The sequence below is a fragment of the Strigops habroptila genome, chromosome 5 (assembly GCF_004027225.2).
Source record: "Strigops habroptila isolate Jane chromosome 5, bStrHab1.2.pri, whole genome shotgun sequence".
Classification (NCBI taxonomy): Eukaryota; Metazoa; Chordata; class Aves; order Psittaciformes; family Psittacidae; genus Strigops; species Strigops habroptila.
The window spans coordinates 66,690,260-66,709,944 of NC_044281.2; the positions used below are offsets into that span (position 1 = coordinate 66,690,260).

The 19,685-nt window shown below is 34.1% G+C and overlaps 1 protein-coding gene across 2 annotated transcripts in view; it reads right to left on the reverse strand.

Annotated features, from left to right (window-relative positions):
* The window catches only part of LOC115608698 (adhesion G protein-coupled receptor A3-like), a 284,297-nt gene that overhangs the window by 108,045 nt on the left and 156,567 nt on the right, over window positions 1-19,685 (reverse strand). For both annotated transcript variants that reach the window (XM_030487919.1, XM_030487920.1), the window contains one exon: window positions 18,550-18,765. In XM_030487919.1, coding sequence (XP_030343779.1) covers window positions 18,550-18,765 — 216 coding nt within the window. The remainder of the gene's footprint in view (window positions 1-18,549; window positions 18,766-19,685) is intronic.

Below are 19,685 nucleotides of genomic sequence, written 5' to 3' on the forward strand. Positions count from 1 at the left end.
GAAGAAGTCAAACCACTTCTAACAAGATTAATGACACAACAGACTTCTATTTTCTACAACTTGTAATGGTAGGAAAAACAGAAAACCGCAGCACAGAGATACTGCTTGCTCTTCATGCTGACATCAACAATGCAAACAAACCAAGAGCAGGCTCTAGTGGGCACACCTTCCTTTACACAGTCCTTTCAAGAAAAGGATTTGTGGTTTATAATGTTGGTAGTATTAGTCATTTTCCCCAAACACATTACCACATTACCAGTAACCAAGAAGATAAGAGGTTTAATATTTCTCTTTGGCTGACTTGCATGAATATTTAAAAATTGAAAATCATTAGCCTGATGTGAACTAACCTTTGTCAAAGAAAAGTAGAAAAATATGCAAGTGCTGACTAATATAATTTACCACAAGTATACTGAATTGTTACGAATAATCACAGAATCTCTAGAAGGACTAGTAAACTACAAAATAACAAAAAGAAAGTTATTCTATTGTTTAAATATACAACTGAGGGAGATCTGACTGGCAGAATGACTGGACAGGTGTTTTTCAATAGCTGTACAATATGAATCCTTGTACTCTGTTGGCCAGTTCTTGTTAGCAACTCTGGAGAGCTTTTACAATTATTTTCTAGTAAACTATGCACAGTAAACACATAGTGAACGTGCACATTTTTATCCTATTTCATTACAGTAACAAATTTATTTTGATTGACACATATATTTAGGTCTGAAGCATACTGTTATTAAAAAACTCTGAAATATAATGAGTAAACTTTTATCCTGCTTCTCTTATGTCAGTGGTAGTAGTTAGTGTAATTTAGGTATTTAAGTTAATGGAGCAGTTGCTGGGCTATTTTAAAATGGTTTATATTGCAGATCTCTAAATAATACAAAAACTGCTGAGTAAAAACATTCTATAGCAATTCAACAATAAAAAGAACTTTTGGCTCAAAGAATACTATGTATTTTTTTTTCCAATTATCTAATCTAGTTGTTTTCTAATTATCTACCTAGTTGTTATTGAGATGGTCCCCAAGGAGTCTTTCTAATGATCATTTATTGAATTTCTTTAATTTGAAGGAAAATAATTAGTGCTTTCACAATGAAAAAATCAGTTAGTTACAAAACCAAACAGGTGAATACTAAACACACAAATTGACGTCTGCTTAGTTAATGTTGTATGTAACATAGCTGTAATATTTTGACTGGTTTTCCAAGTTTGCTGCAAAGATTTCAATGCAAGCTACTACACCAGTTTGAAAGTCTTATCTACACATTGTTATCTTGGTTCAACTGTTGGTAGATCATGAAAATATGAAAAAGAATAGAGCTTCCCCAAAAGGAAATTGAGGAAAGGTGTAAAGAGTAAAATTTGCTCTAATTTTCACTGAGCATTAGAATTTTGACCTCTGTCAGAATTCAAGCTGCCTTTTTTTTCCCCAGGTGTGGAAGGTAAAGATGACAAAGTAATTTAATGTTATTAATAATGTTTAATTTTTTGTTTCTTTTATTGCAGAAATATATTTTGGATATGGCTCCTATCTCTCAAATTCTCCCAGAACATCTGGTAGTACTACTTTGTATCCACTAAAATCCTTCCCATGAACTCGTGGTAAGATGTATTACTGGTATACAGCAACAACCTGAATTTCCCCTTTTTTTCTTTCTATTTACTAGACATCCACAATTTCTCATAACACTGAGGCCACAGGTCATTCTTTATATAAAATTACCAGAGCAGTATTAGTAAGTTAAATTCTTAATTATTGTGTTATGAGGAGATTGGAGCATGACTCTCTCATAGACATCTTGAATCTGACATCCTATTACTCTGAAAATATTAAGAATCCTTGCTGTTCATTAGAAGCCAGATTTTAACCTGAAACTGTATTTTAAGAAACCTTGCTAAGCTATGCTTAATTTCTTGACAGAGCACTATCTGATAACTTAGGTAATAAAATCTTCCTCTTTTTTTCACGATGATGTGTGTTACTTGTAAAAAAAATTAAGTTGCATCTTCATTACTCCAAGGTTACTATATATTTACCAGAGGTAAAAGTGGACTCATTCTCTTGAAGCAAGAAGTTTCCTTTGTGTCCTCCAAGCAGGAGTGGTTTTAACTTCAGCATTGACCTGTTTTAAAAGCACTTCACAAAACCAGTTAAAACTTACACCTTTATCTGTTTTATATGCATTATCCAGTGCATGTAGAATTTTAAAAGCACGCATGCATTGCCAAGTAGAATGCAAACAAAGATCTTACTGTGTTCAGGGCTAATTTGATTCTTTTCCTCAAAGTTACAGGTAATTTCTTGTAATATCTGGCCTGAACACTTTCAACATTTTAATAACTTTCTCCACATTACACTGACCTTTGTCAATGTCTTACACTGGGCTACCTGTGAAATGGAACTCATAACATGATTTTGTCTCTAACTATGTGAAATAGGCTTTCAGTGCATTAAAAAAACCCAAACAAACCCACAGTATCAATGCTAATTATAATGAAGGCTTCCCTAATTTCTGTTTTTTGAAAATTGAGATCAGAATCACCAGACAGTGAGACATAGCCTGTCACCTGAGAGCCTTTCTTGACTTCTTTGAAATCAAACTTGGAAGCATTTGGCCAATAAATTTGTCCAAAAACTTACCTACAAATCTGTTTGCTAATAGCTTAATCAAGCAGGTGCATAAGCTGCCATTATTATTGCTGTGATAAATGCAATTTAGAATCTTTATAAGAAACCTCATCTAAGGTGAGGGATGTAAGCATCACCATCAGTAGTCATAAAGGTTTAAAATTTTAGGTATATTTGGATAAAGATACACAGCGAGGCCATGTCAATAAGTTATCATCATTACATTATTATATATTATAGATATTATATATCAGAAAACCCCTGTAATGTAGACATTTCAAATACTTCTCCACCTAAGGGAGCCACAACAACACTCAACAGATGACATTCTGTATTTATACAATAATAAACCACCAATTTCTTGAAAATTTCTGCACTGTGAAAGTGGAAATGTGTATCCAGCCCCCACCAGGACCATCTTTATCATGATGTTTTCTGCCTATGATAGAATTGCAGTTATATGCAGAGCATAAGCAGAAGCATCACAAGCAGATGAAGGGCAAGATGTGCCTGACACCTTCTTTTACCAAGAGAAGAGAAAGGAAAAAATTCAAAACTAGCCTGAAAGAACTAAATATTAGTTTAAGTGATAAGCAGTGAATTAGTACATCATTGGAAGAAGAAGCAAACTACCTGATTAGTTTCTAATGCATTGCTTTCCTCTAGAGAAAACCAAATCAATGGAAAAATAAATCTTAAAATAAAGGACATAATAGAGATCACCGTAAAGGAAAGAAATAAAAATGTTATAGAAGAGATTGAAAAAGTAGTGAAACAGAAATGGGTGAAAACAATTCTGGTTATCTTAATTTGTAGTGATTATTCTAGATTTATTCAATCAATAAGCAAATTCCTCATGGCCAAGGCCTTAGAATGTCTGACTTAAGTTCTAAGGAACTTCAAGGCAAGGATAAAAACCAGCTACAGGTTTTTTTAAAAAAGACTGATTCTTCAAAACATTTTATTTAAAAGAGAAAGAGGATGGCATTATGACTTGACATCAGAGCACACAGGGCAGCTGGTCTTTAAGTCCTTCATACAAGATTCTTCTCTTACTATGGATTTGTGTGTATCTAATCCTCTGGGAAGTCAATCAGGAAAGATGGCCTATCCATCCTATAGCAAAGATCACTGAAGCAGGATTTACTACTGGAATGCTCTTGTACTTGGCCATGGATTGGATAACAAGTACATCTCTGATGGGTTTGCTACTCTCTTTGCCTATTCTACAAGTCCTACAACCTGTAGGAATACAACAAATTCCAACAAGTTTGTCTGAATACAGTTAAATATAATGAACCTGAAAATGCAGACACTTTCAAACAGTATGAGATTTATGCCTCTTTACAAAACACAGCCACATAGCCAGGAAAGCTTTCTGTGATTAGGCAGGAAGGAGCAGGATTTATTACAACAAATAATAGTCTAACTGAATCAGGTCTAAGTACTTATCTTGCTGCTTCAGGGTTATAATGTGCTTGTACTACAAAATAAGTACTTAGAAGCCAATACCATACAAAAATATAAACAAATATAAGATGACAAAAGCAGCTGGATATCTTGATATGCACTGTCAGCAGCTTTATGAAAATTTTATATACCTGAGCCTTCTCACTGATAAGTTTTCCTTCATTCAGCTCTGTAGGCTTACATGCTTGTTTGCAGAGATAAAATTTGAGGAATTAATATGTATTTTTATTAAATTTTATGCTGTACTCTGCCTGGGTTAGCTGCACAACCCTGTTATGTGACATAACTCCAGTAAATTTATTCTTACTGCATTTTCATTTTATTGCCATTTTAATCATAAAAAGGGAATAATTTCTTATATATTTTAATCTTATTTTTTTAATTTTAAATTTATTTTTCTTTAAGAGAGCAAAGGACTGTAAAATAATTCCTAAGAAAGCTACTATTATGTTACAGTATGAAACTGTTGATAAAGACATTTCAAAGACGTCAAGCACATCATCCTGAGCATGTTTTTAGACTCTGAAACCTTCCCAGCAATTTCTGAATATTGTGTTTGGCAAATATCCAGTTTAGCTGTAACATAGCTTTTGGAGCCATAGCGATGCCATGTGATAAAAAAATTGTACAGCAGCTTTCAGTAGGCAGTTCCACAGTTAAAATGATCTACCTTATTTCTTATTGGGATAATGAGAGTTCAGTCAGTCCTCCTGCATGTCTTAACAGAAGAAAACACTCAACCAGAATGCAGTAACATGGTGAAATGAAGAAAGATGGAGAGGAAAAATATTTATGTTTTCAAGACTGATTAAACAAACAAAGACAACATTGTTCTACATGGCAGAGTATTATAGAATGAGTCTCTTTCTTACACTCCACAGGAAAATTTTTTGGGAAATCTGGAGAGTGTACATGTGTTGCAAAGGTATGCAAGGGACAATCAAGAAAAGTTAGGACAAGTTATTAAAAGTCTTAAAGTAAATGAATAATCTGCACTTAAACACTTCTGTTGATGCTTTCCTTCCTAACTAAGTGGCCTTAGTTCAATATAACTGAATCCATTTCCAAATTAATTCAATTCAGATGAACTGAATTAAAATGACTTTGAATCTGGATGAAGACGCTCCTTAGGGTTTCACTAAAACACTTTCAAAATTCATTCAGATTGATTTTCCCCAGTGTCTGCATGTAGACAAATCCCTTAAACAGATTACAACAGGAAATGAAGAAATGACACAGAGTGCCACTAGAAACTGTTATTTCTAAAATAATCTCTTCAGCAACTCAGAATTTATTAATTTTTAACACATTTCTATGCACAATTTCAATTTTGATGCATTATTTCAATATATACATATTGAAACCTATGGAGGAGACAGCTAGACTTGTGCTCTCTCAAGCCCTTTCAGCTGTTAAGTAAAACGGAGTTGGTACCATCATTTCTTCTTTGCAAATCAGCGCAGTATGTTTTCATGCCAGCACAAGAGAACATTCTAGCAAAGCTAATGACACAACATGAGAAAAAGAGTTCTAGTGCTAGAAAAGCTTTCCTACTCTTTTTTCTTCTTCATAGTTTTGTGAAGACATCACCATAGCTGTATGTGAAATCTTTAGCCTGTTCCCTTCTTGAACTGATGATGTTTAATTTAGTGTCCTACAGTTGTAAACCTCACTCCAGTACTTGCTCACTGTGCTGAACAAACGTTTCCTCCCTGACTCCTCAGGTTATATAACAACTTCACATGACACATCTGCACATTTTGCCTACAGAAGATATATTTCATTTTTTTATTTTCCTATCCATAGCTCAGTTGGCAGAAGATCTATTTCATGTTAAAGTAGCTTATTCTCAGATCCTAATAATTATTAAAAACTTCCATTATTTGGACTGAAATTTAATTTAAACTCAGACCTGGGCTGTTAGTATCTCATTGAACTATGTTGTTTGAGCACCGGTCTCCAGCAAGTGCCTGTCTGTGGACTGACTGACCTGATCTCAGACCTACCTCATGACTATGCACCCGTCTAGACTGTGTCTGACCCTCGTTACCCCCACCAGACCTCATCCTGATCTGCAGGTTGCCCAGGGACCTGCCTCATCACCATGAACTTGTTTGTCGATCTGGACTCTCTCTGAACTTGGTGACCATCTCTCAGTCTGCTCTGTTTGCCCTCAGGTACTGTGGCTGATGAGAGCTGCATTGCTGGCCACCTGATCCTGGTCAGCCCCCAACCCTTCAGACCTTCTCTTTCCTGAGAATGGTCTGTGTATACAACAAAAAAATGGGGATAATTCAATGCCCAGCATGCTGGCTGAGATTTCTGGGTGTTCTTACACCTCTTTCCTTTACCATTTCAGACACGCAGGTTTTTCCTGCAGCAGCCCAGCCCCTGAAAGCACCCCTGTATAAATGTGGCACCTGGAAGAGACAAAGGCCCTGTGGGCTGTGGGGAAGTGACAAGAAGAATCAGAGCACAACCTGGGTCTCAAGGTCCTCTGATCAAATGCTTCCAGTTTTATGTGGACTTCACTTCACTTGGGCCCCGGGCATAAGCAGTCCATGTCCAAGGCCTCCACTATCTTTGTCACTGGCATGGCTGAGCACATGTTGCTGGGCATGCATAACTCCATCCCATTATTGGAAAAGGAGGAATTGTTCTTTATTGTGAGGGTGGTGGGGCACTGGAACATGTTGCCCAGAGTTGTGGCTGCCCCATCCCTGGAAGTGTTCAAGGTCAGGTTGGATGGGGCTTTGAGCAACTTCGTCTAGTGGAAGATGTCCCTGTCCATGGCAGGTGGGCTAGATCTAGATGGTCTCAGATCTGGTTGGTTTTTTAAGGTTCCTTCCAACTCAAACAATTCTATGATTACATGATAAGGCAAACCAATTTTACTACCGCACCACTTTCAAGGATACTGGAAAATCAGCAAATACAGGGTAGCTCATAGCAACTGTATACACATTCCTGAAAATAGAAGACATATTGGAAAGAAAATAATCATCACCTTACTCTTCCTAGTAGTAACGCTGTTTTAGAAGAAGTAGGATTGCCAGGGCGTGTCTACTACATAAGCAACTGGGACTAGCATAAGCCTGAGCAAATACATTACCACCTATCAAGAATAAGCAGATAATTAGGAGAAGCAACTGGTTACAAGGTCATGCTTAGCGTCTCAATATTTACTGAATTATCTTGCTTTCACTGATGATTTACGTTTGCCATATATCAACGCATCTCTGAGCCTAATGCTAAGAGAAAAAGATAACCTTTTAGAGTTTTTAAAATGAAAACAGTGCCCTAGTCACTTTACATTTGCGTCTTTGTTTGTTTGTTTAAGCGATAACAAATTGGGTAAGATATTTCCATGAATTCACAGATCATTAGCTAAAATAAATATAAATTCCTTTTTCAGTGCAGTGATTTCATTGGGATTATAAAACTGTAAATCAGGCCTCAATAGTACAGCAATAGATTTTCTAAATATTTATTGCAGATACTCAGCTATCAATAGATTTTAACATTCACTGCTAGTTTTCAATTATATCTAGAGTGATGTTTCATTCTAATGAAACCCCAAAAGCCAAAACACCGAGAACCACTGTTGCAAAAGGTACCCAGTGAGTCTGATTCTCTTTGAGAGTTCCTTCCTTAAAGAAACTCTAGCAATTGCACAGTGGAGGAAAACTGAAATGCTGAAGCTCGAGTCTGCCATTTGATTTGATTTGTTATTTGACAGAGTTAAACTAAACTGTAAGGGTAAGATGTACTTTATTTCAAATACACTACATACAATCTGACATATACTCCCGTTAGACATTTACTTACTACAGACTTCACTTCAATCAGACATGAAATTTCTGAAAAGGAAGGATTAAAATATAGATGCCAAATCAATCAAGTACACTGAAAGCCTACAGAGACTGAAAACCATTGTTCTGGTGAACAGGAACTGTTAAAATAGTTTGGAATGCATATGTAATTCTATTTTATGTGGAAATTAAGAATGTACACATTTAAATGATCAGTACCACTTAAATGGTATATTTATGTTCTGTGGCATTTCTGTAGATGACTGCTATCATCAGAAGTGCAGAGATAAAGGCTGAAGAAACAAAACAGCTGTAAATAACTTCAGTTCAATGAGTTTGATAATTATATGCAACTTAGACTATATTTAGTAAGAGTTTCAAATTTGTTAGACACTTTACACAGTACTGATCAAAGTGAGCTTATGAAATACAGAGGGCTTTCTCTAATATAATGTCACAGAAGTGTGGTTTTGTTTTTAAGTGTCAAGTCCTAAGCTTAGTTTTTTTCTTTTAGAGTAGCAGCATATGCTGGTCAGTGAAGCATACACTACACAGCTGTTACATCTACTGTATGACCTGTATATATTGAATTAACCATTGTGATTTTCAATCCTGGTTCATCAGACTTTTGGTCTGAGGGCCTTCAATCTAAATTTAGGAAAGAATACAATTCAGTATTATCTTGTCTATCCATAATTCACAGCCTCCACTTGTTTTTATCTAAAACAATTGGTCAACTTCCCTTCCCTCCCCCACTTTTAAACAGTAACACAGGATGTATGAAAAAATTCAGTAGAAGGATTAATGGCAGAAAACCTCAAGGACTGCAGTTTGATAGCATATGCTATTGTATTTGCATGCACACAGCCAGGATGCTAACGGATGTGGGACTTTTAACAATCATCATCACGCCTGTTCTCAAGTTTTTACATTTGCATTCATGGTACATTAAGAAAGAAAACTATTTCTACATCTAGGAACAAATATAATTTATTGAATAAATAAAAACAAGTGCGATAATGTAAGACCTAATCCATTAAGATGTCTCAAAAGTTCAGATTATTTTTTTCTCAAAGGAATCAATTTCCTATATTGAAAATATTCTGGATACAGTCTGTTGAGGAAATCCATAGGGCATACAAAAGTGGATATCAAAGTGCCACTAGGATTCCTTTTCTCTCTATATTTTTCCTGCAAAGCACCTAGCCTATTAGATCCTACTAGAGGTAGAAATTGAACTTTGGACTGACCCTTTGTGACTCTGCTTATATCCCTAAGTTCAACACTTTTTCACTAACATTTAAAAAGAACATTACATTCAAGTTTCTTACTGAAGTACTGAATCTTTCTAGCCACTGTAAGTATAACCGTAACTTCTGATTAGCATTTTTTTAATTACCTTTTAGTTACTCATTAATACCAATAGAAGAAAGCAATACAAGGCCTGGATGAAGAGTCATTTAAAACCATTTGTTTTTCTCAAGTTCACTAAGGAATTCTAATTGTTGTATTTCATCATGAATTTCTCTCAGAAACAAAGCAAAGCTGCATATGAGTTTCATTCCCTAAAAAAACGATTGTGAAGCAAGTTAACTTTGCTTAGAATGACTGTCCATGAATAAACAATGAATATCGTAGAACTAGCGAATTTTGAAGATGAGGTTTTTGTAACTTTTTGACAGGAAGTTATGCTATCATCACAACTGTATTTTTCAGGTCTGAATGCACTATGTTCAATAACAGTTCAACTAATTTACAACCTTTCCTTGATATATTTAACATATATTATGCAAACCATACATAAATCAATTCAGGAAGAGTTCCCAGCACGAGCATGAATCAGCATATCAACAATTGCTTAGTTAAAAAAAAACAATTTCTCATTGAGATGGGCTCAAGAAATCTTACACACATCTTTGAGATGCTCACTGGGACAGTAGTCGTGCACTTTTACACCCTATTTTGAAAGTGTAACACATGATATTCAGTCTAAAATGGCAGACAAGAATGAAGAACTACAGTCTCTGACAACTCTTCTAATTACACAAGTCCACAAGTCTTGTAATAAAGTTTTGTTTGGTTGGTTTAAAAAAACAAACCCAAAACAACAAATAAACAATTCTCTTCCCTGATCACCAAATCTCCCTCTTCCCACACCCTCTAACAATATACATTTTAACAGAGGAGAGAATGATATGAGTTCAGAAAACAGATCAAGCTCATCTAGCTTACAGACATCCTAAACACATAATATTACTTATCCATGCGCACACTGTTCCTTCCAGAATAACTCGTGCTAACCCCATACACACAGAAACCAGGACTTGCTTGAAGATTCCATGATAAAATTATATATATGCAGGTGCATGTGCGCTCACAGATGCACACAAATTTACCACTCTTTTCATACAGTAGAGAATACCAGAAATTTACCTTGATTTTTAAAACAATAAAAAATACTCTCACACCATTATTTCACCTATGTATTTTTTGTGAATATCACTGTATTAAATCAACAACTACCACAAGAAAATTTTTTACTTTACAGTATTTTACATATGTTTTTAGATTGATGAGTTAGAATATGCTAAGTACTTACAGATTCACCATGACACAGAACATCCCTCAAGTTCTACAAAGTGATAACAGTCAACAAAATAAGGAAATACTGAATCTTTTAACCTAAAAAGGAAACTCAATAGATTTCAAAGAGTACCTACATTTTTTTGGAAGTAACAAAAACATCAGGGTGAATTCCGTCTCCCAGCTAAGCCTACCAAAACCACAAAAACAGCACTCAGCGCAATGAAGTAATTTCCTCATAAACAGCAAACAACAAGGCAATATTGGCAGTAATATTTTAACTCAAATTTCACTTCCTGTGTTGTGGAGACAGTTTTGAAGCATACTATTTTTTTCATGAATCAACTCATCACTAATCTCTTCATAAGTCACTTTGAAAAACGCATTCTACATAATTGCATTCTTAGGTCTACACTGTGCTTAAAATACAGAGCTAACATACCAATTTCATGGAGTGAAAACTTGCATTCCATTGCTGACTTACAGTACATATTCAGTAATGACTATCTATCTGGCTTTTTGAGATACTCTATGAGAGGACCTCGAAAACTCCCACAACATAAAAATTATAGCATCCTAACAACCACATAGAAAATCATGCAGACTAATTGCTCTATAGCCAAAAAACCAAAAACCACTCAAAAAAAGATTTTTGATATATGACCTTATATACTGCTGCATTTTCCCTGAGCAGATCAGATCCTTAAGGGGAGCTCAAATCAACACTGTAAGTTTCAGAAGGAAAAAGACTGTATTATACCCAGAAATAAAGAAAAAAAAAAAGAAAAACTTGTAAACACACATTCTACATTCTACAATTACTACAATTATCCAATTAGAAATTGCAAATGCCTTCTATAACAGCAAAACCAGGTAACAATAAATTAGCTAAACCATCATGTAGTGACAATGGTTTGAGAAACAAAATGTAATTTTTTTATTGGATATTGACGTATGTTCTGTTAAACAACATCAATCTTTCTCAGTAAAAATAGGCATCAGAAAGAAGAATTCTGAAAAGAGTAGCCGAAAATATTCAACTTCCATACAGTTCTATAAAAAATGTAAAAAGTTGATTATTTGTATAGTAAGAAAATTAGAGCTGGGGTACAATTCCTCAAATGTCACTGCAGAACTGGGAATTTCACTAGTACTCAGTATTCTATTTGTTCATTATTACCTTTGTACCATTAAGTTAACTTAAAATATGTTCTAACAACTAATGTACTGTGTTATTAACTGTTACAGAGTCAATGTGGTTTTGTTATGAGATTTATCTTCATTAGTGTACGAACTATTATTTAGCAGAAGAATGCACATGAAGGAGTCTGATAGCTTATAACAAGGAAACTAATCTTACAATGCCCTTAGGGAAATCCCAAAGAGAACTTTTCTGTAACAAAAGCAATGGTGCAGAAAATCAAAAGAAAACAGTCTTTTACTAAAACATTGCGGACGAGAGAGTGACAGCATATCTCTCTGATACATATTGACAACGCACATAAAATCACGATTCATGTGCGACCAGGAGCAGACGCGTAGTTCACAAGAAAGCAAATGTGAACTGAAATAACGGAATTTTATCTCAAATTTAAGTTGGTAATTTTCATAGTCTTTTTGTCCTTGTATTTATTCTCTTCAAGCTATTCAGATTTCTTTTCACTTCTTCATACATACAAGGTAGACATCAAAATTACACAGCATTAAAGGAGAACCAGTTAAATAACTTTAAGTTTTAAACATAATACATGTCTCTGAAACATCAACACCATAAACAATGAAATTTAGGAAACACTTCCAGGTGGCTGATATTCTCTGCAGAAGAAGTTTACCTGCTAAAAGAGAAGTGGCAATAGGCATGATAAAAAAAGAAGGAAAATGAGCTTGTAATTACACATTCTCAATTTTGTTCTAAGCATCTATGAAACAAAAAAGTGATACATTTTCCCTATTTTCAAAAAAATTTAATGTATGTTAATGTTTGTGTGTTAAAACATGTTAAGCAAATATAAGAATAGTACAAACCCTTCTGTATACCTAACATAATTGACACTTATCCCACGAGTATGAATAGTATTTTAGCACTGTTTCATTTTCTCAATATTGAGAAAGATCTGCAAGAGCAGGACAGGGATCCACATTATAAAAGACCATGAAGCATGTGCAGAGAAAGAAGGTATATTTAACACAGAATACCAAACTACAAATGTTGAAGTTGTCATAGGTGTAAATATATAAGGATATTGTTTGAGATGGAATAGTAGTAAGAAGTATAAATATATAAATGTTTCATTTGAGCTTTCTGGAAGAAGAGAGGGGCAGTTTGTCTTGTCTGGTTTTGGTTTTGAAATGAAACCCATCTAACAAACTGAACAGCAGACATTTCAGCTTTTTTATAGCTAGTACTCAGTCTACGATCTAAATACACCTGCAAGGAAATTAATGCCTGCACAGAAAATACTAGTTTATATATCATATTGCTATAATTCAAAATAAGTGGAAATTCCTCTCTGATCTTTTCTTAGTACTAAATGCTTTTAGTTAATTTAAATTTCATTGTAAAAAAAGGAACCAACAGCTGTAGGGGTGCCAACACCTACTTTTCTATACCTCCTAGATGTCATGTCTGACAATGAAGAATATAAAAAAAAAATATTTTTAAATGTAAAAAATATAATGAAAGCGATTTTTCAGAATACTGAATAAATAGATACTATATGTCTGCACAGATTCTAAATCACAATAAAACCCACTATTGGATAAAATTTAAAACTGTATTTTAAAGGTAAAAACTATGTAGAATAAATATAAAGGGATGGAGCAGGTAACATATAACAAACTTTTAAATCCCTGCATCATGTAAGAAATCCTCTTGTGACAGTACCAACAACCTACCCACAGAGAAAGAAATGATGAAAAGAAGCAACGTGTGCTGGGAAATTAGAGGAAATCATGATGGAAACGATGCCAACATAATTCATGCTACATTTATGATGCTTATCAACTTACTAGTTATTACACTCTAGAAATAAATACAAAATTATAAAATACCAAATTACCCTGGTGATATACTGTGGCATACTGTAATACAGCAGAATTTTGTTGGGTGTGTTGGCTGGTATTTTATTAATACAGTGTATGTGGCTATGAAACATTTCAATGTAAACCTTCTCCACAAAAGACTGAAAAACAGTTGTGCAATTTTTTTAATGAAGAAGTGAATGAAAGGAGATCTGGGCTGGGGAACAGTTAGTCTAATAGACTGGACCAGAAAAATTAATCAAAAATAGCCATGTTCTGTGCAAGATGCAGGAAGTCTTTTTGTTTTGTATTACATTTTAACTGAGTTTACAAATTCTAAGCATTACTTTGAATTCTAAATTTCCTTAGCTGAATTTATTGCCTTGAAAAATTCTCTACACGTGCACCCTGAACTTGGAAAAATGTATCTTAAATGGATAAGCAACTCAATGAAATCAGTAACAATACGCACATACTTAAACAGAAGTACTTTCCACAACCATGTTCACAGGTGATTAGAATATACATGTCATTACAAGTTGCCAGTGCAAGAGGAATGTCTCTATTAATGAGAATCTATCATCTAAAGAGCTAGAAGAGAAGTTTTAAACGCTGTTGTTGCTTTTGTTTCACTGAAAGAGGACAAAGTATTGCTCAAACCTTAGTCAAAACTAATTGGTTTTGCAGAAGTACTGTAGGAAATCATTTTTGGAACCTACAGCTAGGTAACTGTACATCTTATACTCTGGCTTAAATTGTAATTATTATTTTTATAAGAATTAGCTTTTGCATTAGTGAGAAAGTTAATTATTGCACACTCTACTAAGCAGCTTCCAAATGGATATAAATAATTATCTATAGAGGTCCTGAACATTTGACATAAAGTGGATTGTAGGAAAGGCACTTTCATTATAAGATCTACTTTCTGCAGCTTCAAAATTTCCCCTTCACAATTCCTCTCTGGGTTTTTAATTCTGTGCCATATCCTTCCCCAAATGCCTTGTCACTTGGAAATCTTTGCATTATATTAATTTCTGTACACCTGTGAACTTTTATATATGGATTTATTGTTATTTATACATTATTTGTATGGTCTGACAGTCAAAATCTACTTTATGCAAGAAAAAAACCTTTTCTTACATACTGATTGTGTATTTTCCAGTAAGTATCTGAGACAAGAATGTTTCTAAAATTGTATAATGTCTCAAAGTGGTCTAAGCAAGTAATAATAAAATTTTGTCAAAGCATTTTAGAATTTTTTTTGTGGTTACCATGTCTGTACCAACCACAGTACCAATTTAACTTTTAACATTTTATCACATGGACATCACCTGTAATACAACCTGACAAATCAAAAGGTCAGTCTGACTCAGAGCATATAGGAAATAAATAGAATTGTAAAGTTAAATGGAATACATGGAGAATATTAGGAGGAATTAAAATTTCAGAAGTCAGAGATTACATGTGGAAATATAGATGACTGAAACTTTGAAACTTAACTAACTTGGCAATTCATTCCTATGTCAGAACAATAATTAAAGAGAGGAGAAAGCTTTTTATTTGAAAAGAGTTTTCAATGAAGCTGAAACTGTAAATTATATTAATAAAATACCTACCTTAAAGTCCTAGCCTAAATAATGAATCTACAGTCCCCTATAAACTACACATTTGATTTTGATAGTACATGAGGTTTAAAAATTCATTTTATGTTGAAGTAATTTTAGCGAGTCAGAGAAAGGGTTAATTGTATAACTGATTACATTTGCACACTGGAGATAGTTTACAGGATCAGGCTGGAACACAGATTAGGTTCAAAGTATGTTTCAGGTCTGATATCAAAGGGGAACCAGACACTGGATTCATACTGAATAGCACTATAATTTTGTAACCTGTTCTCAGATTGTATGAGTTCAAACACTACAGCAGCCTTGTCGGTGTGTCATTATCGTGATATCCTGAAGACCACAGCCAGGACATGGGACAGAACTGTGCCTTGGGAGCATTCCTGTGCAGGATCTCAGTCTGGAGTCCCAGGCTGGGAAGATGCCCTTAAGCCTACCTAAATGGAGATGAAAACAACTACTGTATCAAAATACAAGCCACTATATAAAAACCTAGGAAAATAAATCTAAGCCATTTTTTTTCACCCACTTGAGTCCAGTCAGGCAGCAAAAGCTTTCTACTAACAGCAGAAACAGAATCTAAAAGAAGTCATCTGGGTCTAAATCCAATCAGAAAAAACTTTTGATCTGCAATAGTGATAAATGATTCTTCTTGACTTTTCAGATTGGTTACTGACTACAGAGTCAGAATTAGATTTAAAGATAAAAAATTGTGTATCAAACTGCAATAATATTTTGCTTTAGGGTATTTGGAAACACTGCAAGTTAGTCTATAAAAGGCCTATTACGTATTTGAACCATAAGTGGAGTTAGGCATATTTTAAACAGTTATCTCCTGAACTTCTCTGAATGGTGGATCTCTTTCAGAGCCTTTAAAATTATTTTAAAGTTATTTAAAGTTATTTTTAATTTTTTTTTCCTCATTTATTATATTCTTGACATTTCTTCCCCTTTTTCGGGGCTCTCCATCCCACAATCCAGATCAGGTTAAATTATGTACACACAACCACTGACTAAATTTGTATCGATTTCCTACTATTGCCAGGAAATATGACTATGGATAAACTGCAAAAGCTTTGATTGTATTATTAAGATAGTTTATGATCATCTATTTCAGTCTTCTCCCATCAAATGCCCACAAATTGTTTCATGAGTATTCACTTTTTAAATTTATAGTGCAATTGGTTAGCAACAGACAGATGGCATAAACAATTGTTTATGCTTAGTGAGCAGATGATTTACAACATTATACATTTGAAGAGGGCTACAATTTTTAGCACAAAAATATAAAACATTCTCTTTTGATAAGCTCTTTAAGGAAAATTTTTCACATTTTTATTAGAAGTAAATTAAATTTGTAATTGCCATTTGTATTTACTGATTTGCATCAGATTTTTTTTATTATGATTACTCCTATGCTAAATTGAGGAAGATTCTAAGAATAATCGCAGCATTTAAGATGAAGTTCTAAAGAGTCAGATATAATAACAAACATTACTTTAAAATACAGCGACTAAAAATTGGTAACTAAAACAAGCAACTCCCAACTCCATCACAAATTCTTTATTTTCCTGACTTTGCATAGCACAGTCAGGTTTACTGTTTGCCTCCATTGAGCAAATACAGAAATAATTTTGCTAGTGGATGATGACAAAGAATCCCATTTTCTGTTATCCATTATGATTCTACAGACCATTCTATTAACAATGAAGAAATGCAACTCACTTCAGAATGAATTCAAGGAGTGCATAGCCTAAAAGTTTCACAACAATGAATGAAACATCTTGCTTTTCAGGATTAAGTTAAAGGAATATATTCAGTCTGTTTATTCACATGTGTCATTTAAAACCTGAGTATACCTTAGTGTTAAAATCTAAAGCCATGGAACTAACATTTAGCTGAATCCATAATCTCCTGTATTGTGCTGTTATAACATTTACAAATTCATATACAGGTGGTAACTATTGATCCACCTAATAAAGTAATTTCTGTCACAATATATACCATGCACTTCAAAATTCCTTTTCATGATAATAAATTTACTTTCTCCTAGCTTCTTTCTTTGTGCAGTGAGTAGAGTTTACCTTCTGTATGTTGTATAAAGTCAGTTAAGTTCAAAACACATTAGGAAAGATTTTACTGGGATCTTTATATTGTGACATTCTGCCAACGTTTTTGAAAGGGACATCAAATAAGAAGAGGGACACACCAGTGCTTGACCATCAAACTTTCAAGAGATTCATTTACTAGAAATGTTGGTACTCAGTTTGTGGAGTAATACCAAACATATTGGTAGAGATGATAAAGAAAACTTTACAATTCATGTAATACTATGTATATTTCTATTGATAATACTATCCCACACATCACAGAGTGTTCCAGGGTTGCCTCCTGATGAAATCTTTTATCTTTTAGATATTTGACATTTGGATTTCATTTTATGGATGTCAAACTTTTTTCAGACACAACTTTCTCTTTTCTGTAGATAGACATATTAACAGTGTCCATAGAAGAAATTAACTCCATTGGAGGAAATAAATTTAACCTATTCTTTCCTTATTAAGATGACTCTCTTTTACCAGAAGCTCTTGAGAGCACAAAGTACCATATCACTGACTGCATAGTCCATAAAGAAGATTAAAATGCACCAAAGAGAAAATAACTTCAACTTAAATACCTTCAAATTCAGTAAACTACTAATATTGTCCAGAAAAGTATCATTTTGTCGTTGCAAGTATTCCAAGAAATAAGCCTATTAAACTAAGATTCAGCTGAAGGATAACAAAAAATTCAACTCTGCAATGCTCAAATTTAATAACACGCTCAGCCGAATGCAAAATTTCATTTCCTGCTAGTTCAAAATTTAATTGTTCCACTTCATTATTTGATAATAACAGTGCGTTCTATTAAAAGGCTTATTTATTATTGCTTCTCTTCATCTATTACTCAAAAACTGTAGTGTAACACTCTTCCTCTGTATAAAGTCCAGAAGTTAGAGAATGTAATATTATTTAGTGGAAGTAAAGGTAATTGCAATGCCAAATCCCCTGAGAGCACCTCACTAAACATTTCCAAATTACTTTAAAGAGTATGCTTACACATAGAAAAGTTTGCAGAACTGGACCCACAGATAAAAAGATAGAAAAACCAAGACATTTACTCATTTCTATTTACATCCCGCATTCCTGCATTCCACCTAATTACATTAATGCAATATCCATTACCACAACAAAACATGCTACACCCAATACACCAGTTTAAAGCCACTTGTTGAAATGATTAACCAGTTTACAATGCTAACGACACAGAAAATATTATTTTTTCCAAATCAGTATTCTGCTTTAAGGTACTGCTGAAAACACCCTGAAATATCTAAGTTCTCTTCACTATTGTACTGACTTACCCTGCTAGAAGAATTCATCAAGGAACTATTCAAATTGCCAGTGTTGCACTTGAAATTCAAATATTGATCAGGGTGTTGATTTGCTTCCCAGCTTCCCAAATCACGCACCACTGACTTGTCAGAATTTGCAGATATTTTCTGGAAGGCAGTGCAAGTCATTCCTGTGAAACTAGATGGCTTGATCACAAAGGCCTCCAGAGCAATATTAGAAGATGCCTGTGAAAACATTGAGAAGCAGATATGTTGCTAACTCAACAAGCATAACTGCATTATTATATGTGCATTATGTATTTACTGCATATACTTCATAAAGGATTGTGCATGCACACACTTTCATACATATTTGTAGGGTAAGAAAGAAAATGGAACTTATTAAAAAAACTGATCTAGAATCCTACAATGAGATAGTGGGTTTGCTTGAATGTTCTTTAGGAACATATGTTTGTCAGTCATTATATCAGTTTTGCAAATGTGTCATTATCAGCTTCAATGGAATCAATCCTGATTTAAAGCAATACAGTTATGAAGTGAACTAGCAACAGCAGTCACAGGAATTATTTAAAAAATTAACAAGGATGTGCTTTCTACCCCAGAAATTAAACAGAAAGCCGCTTAGCTATTTGGTGGATGGACTGGTTTTTATCATTGGTTTGTTTGATTAGAATATTGAACATGACTACATGGTTCAGTACAAGAGCACAATACAGGTCTTTGGCCTGCACTTTAGTGAGGTGATGTGTCTAACTGGAGACTGTAGCACAGTGCAGAGATATGCCTCTCTATCCTTAAACTAGTATATTTATTTCAGCATAGTCCTGTGCATGAGATACATAGCTCGTGTTCTAATCAGGATGACCAGCTTAGACTGGCACCACACTGATTGGACTATACAGTTTCTGCTTCCAGGCATATTGTTTAGTGACCTGTGAGTGTATGTATTTTGCACATTGATTGCAACGTAGAGACACTGGAATTAGGCCACAAACTAGCAGGTTTATCAGAAGATTAAACGTACAAATGTGGTAGTTTCATATTATTGTAATTTTCTTCTGTTATGCAAGCTAGCAATACAGAAGTACCTTAAATCCAGTTGGTAAAAATTGGTGTGAATCCTACAGAATTTGGAGCATCTTCCT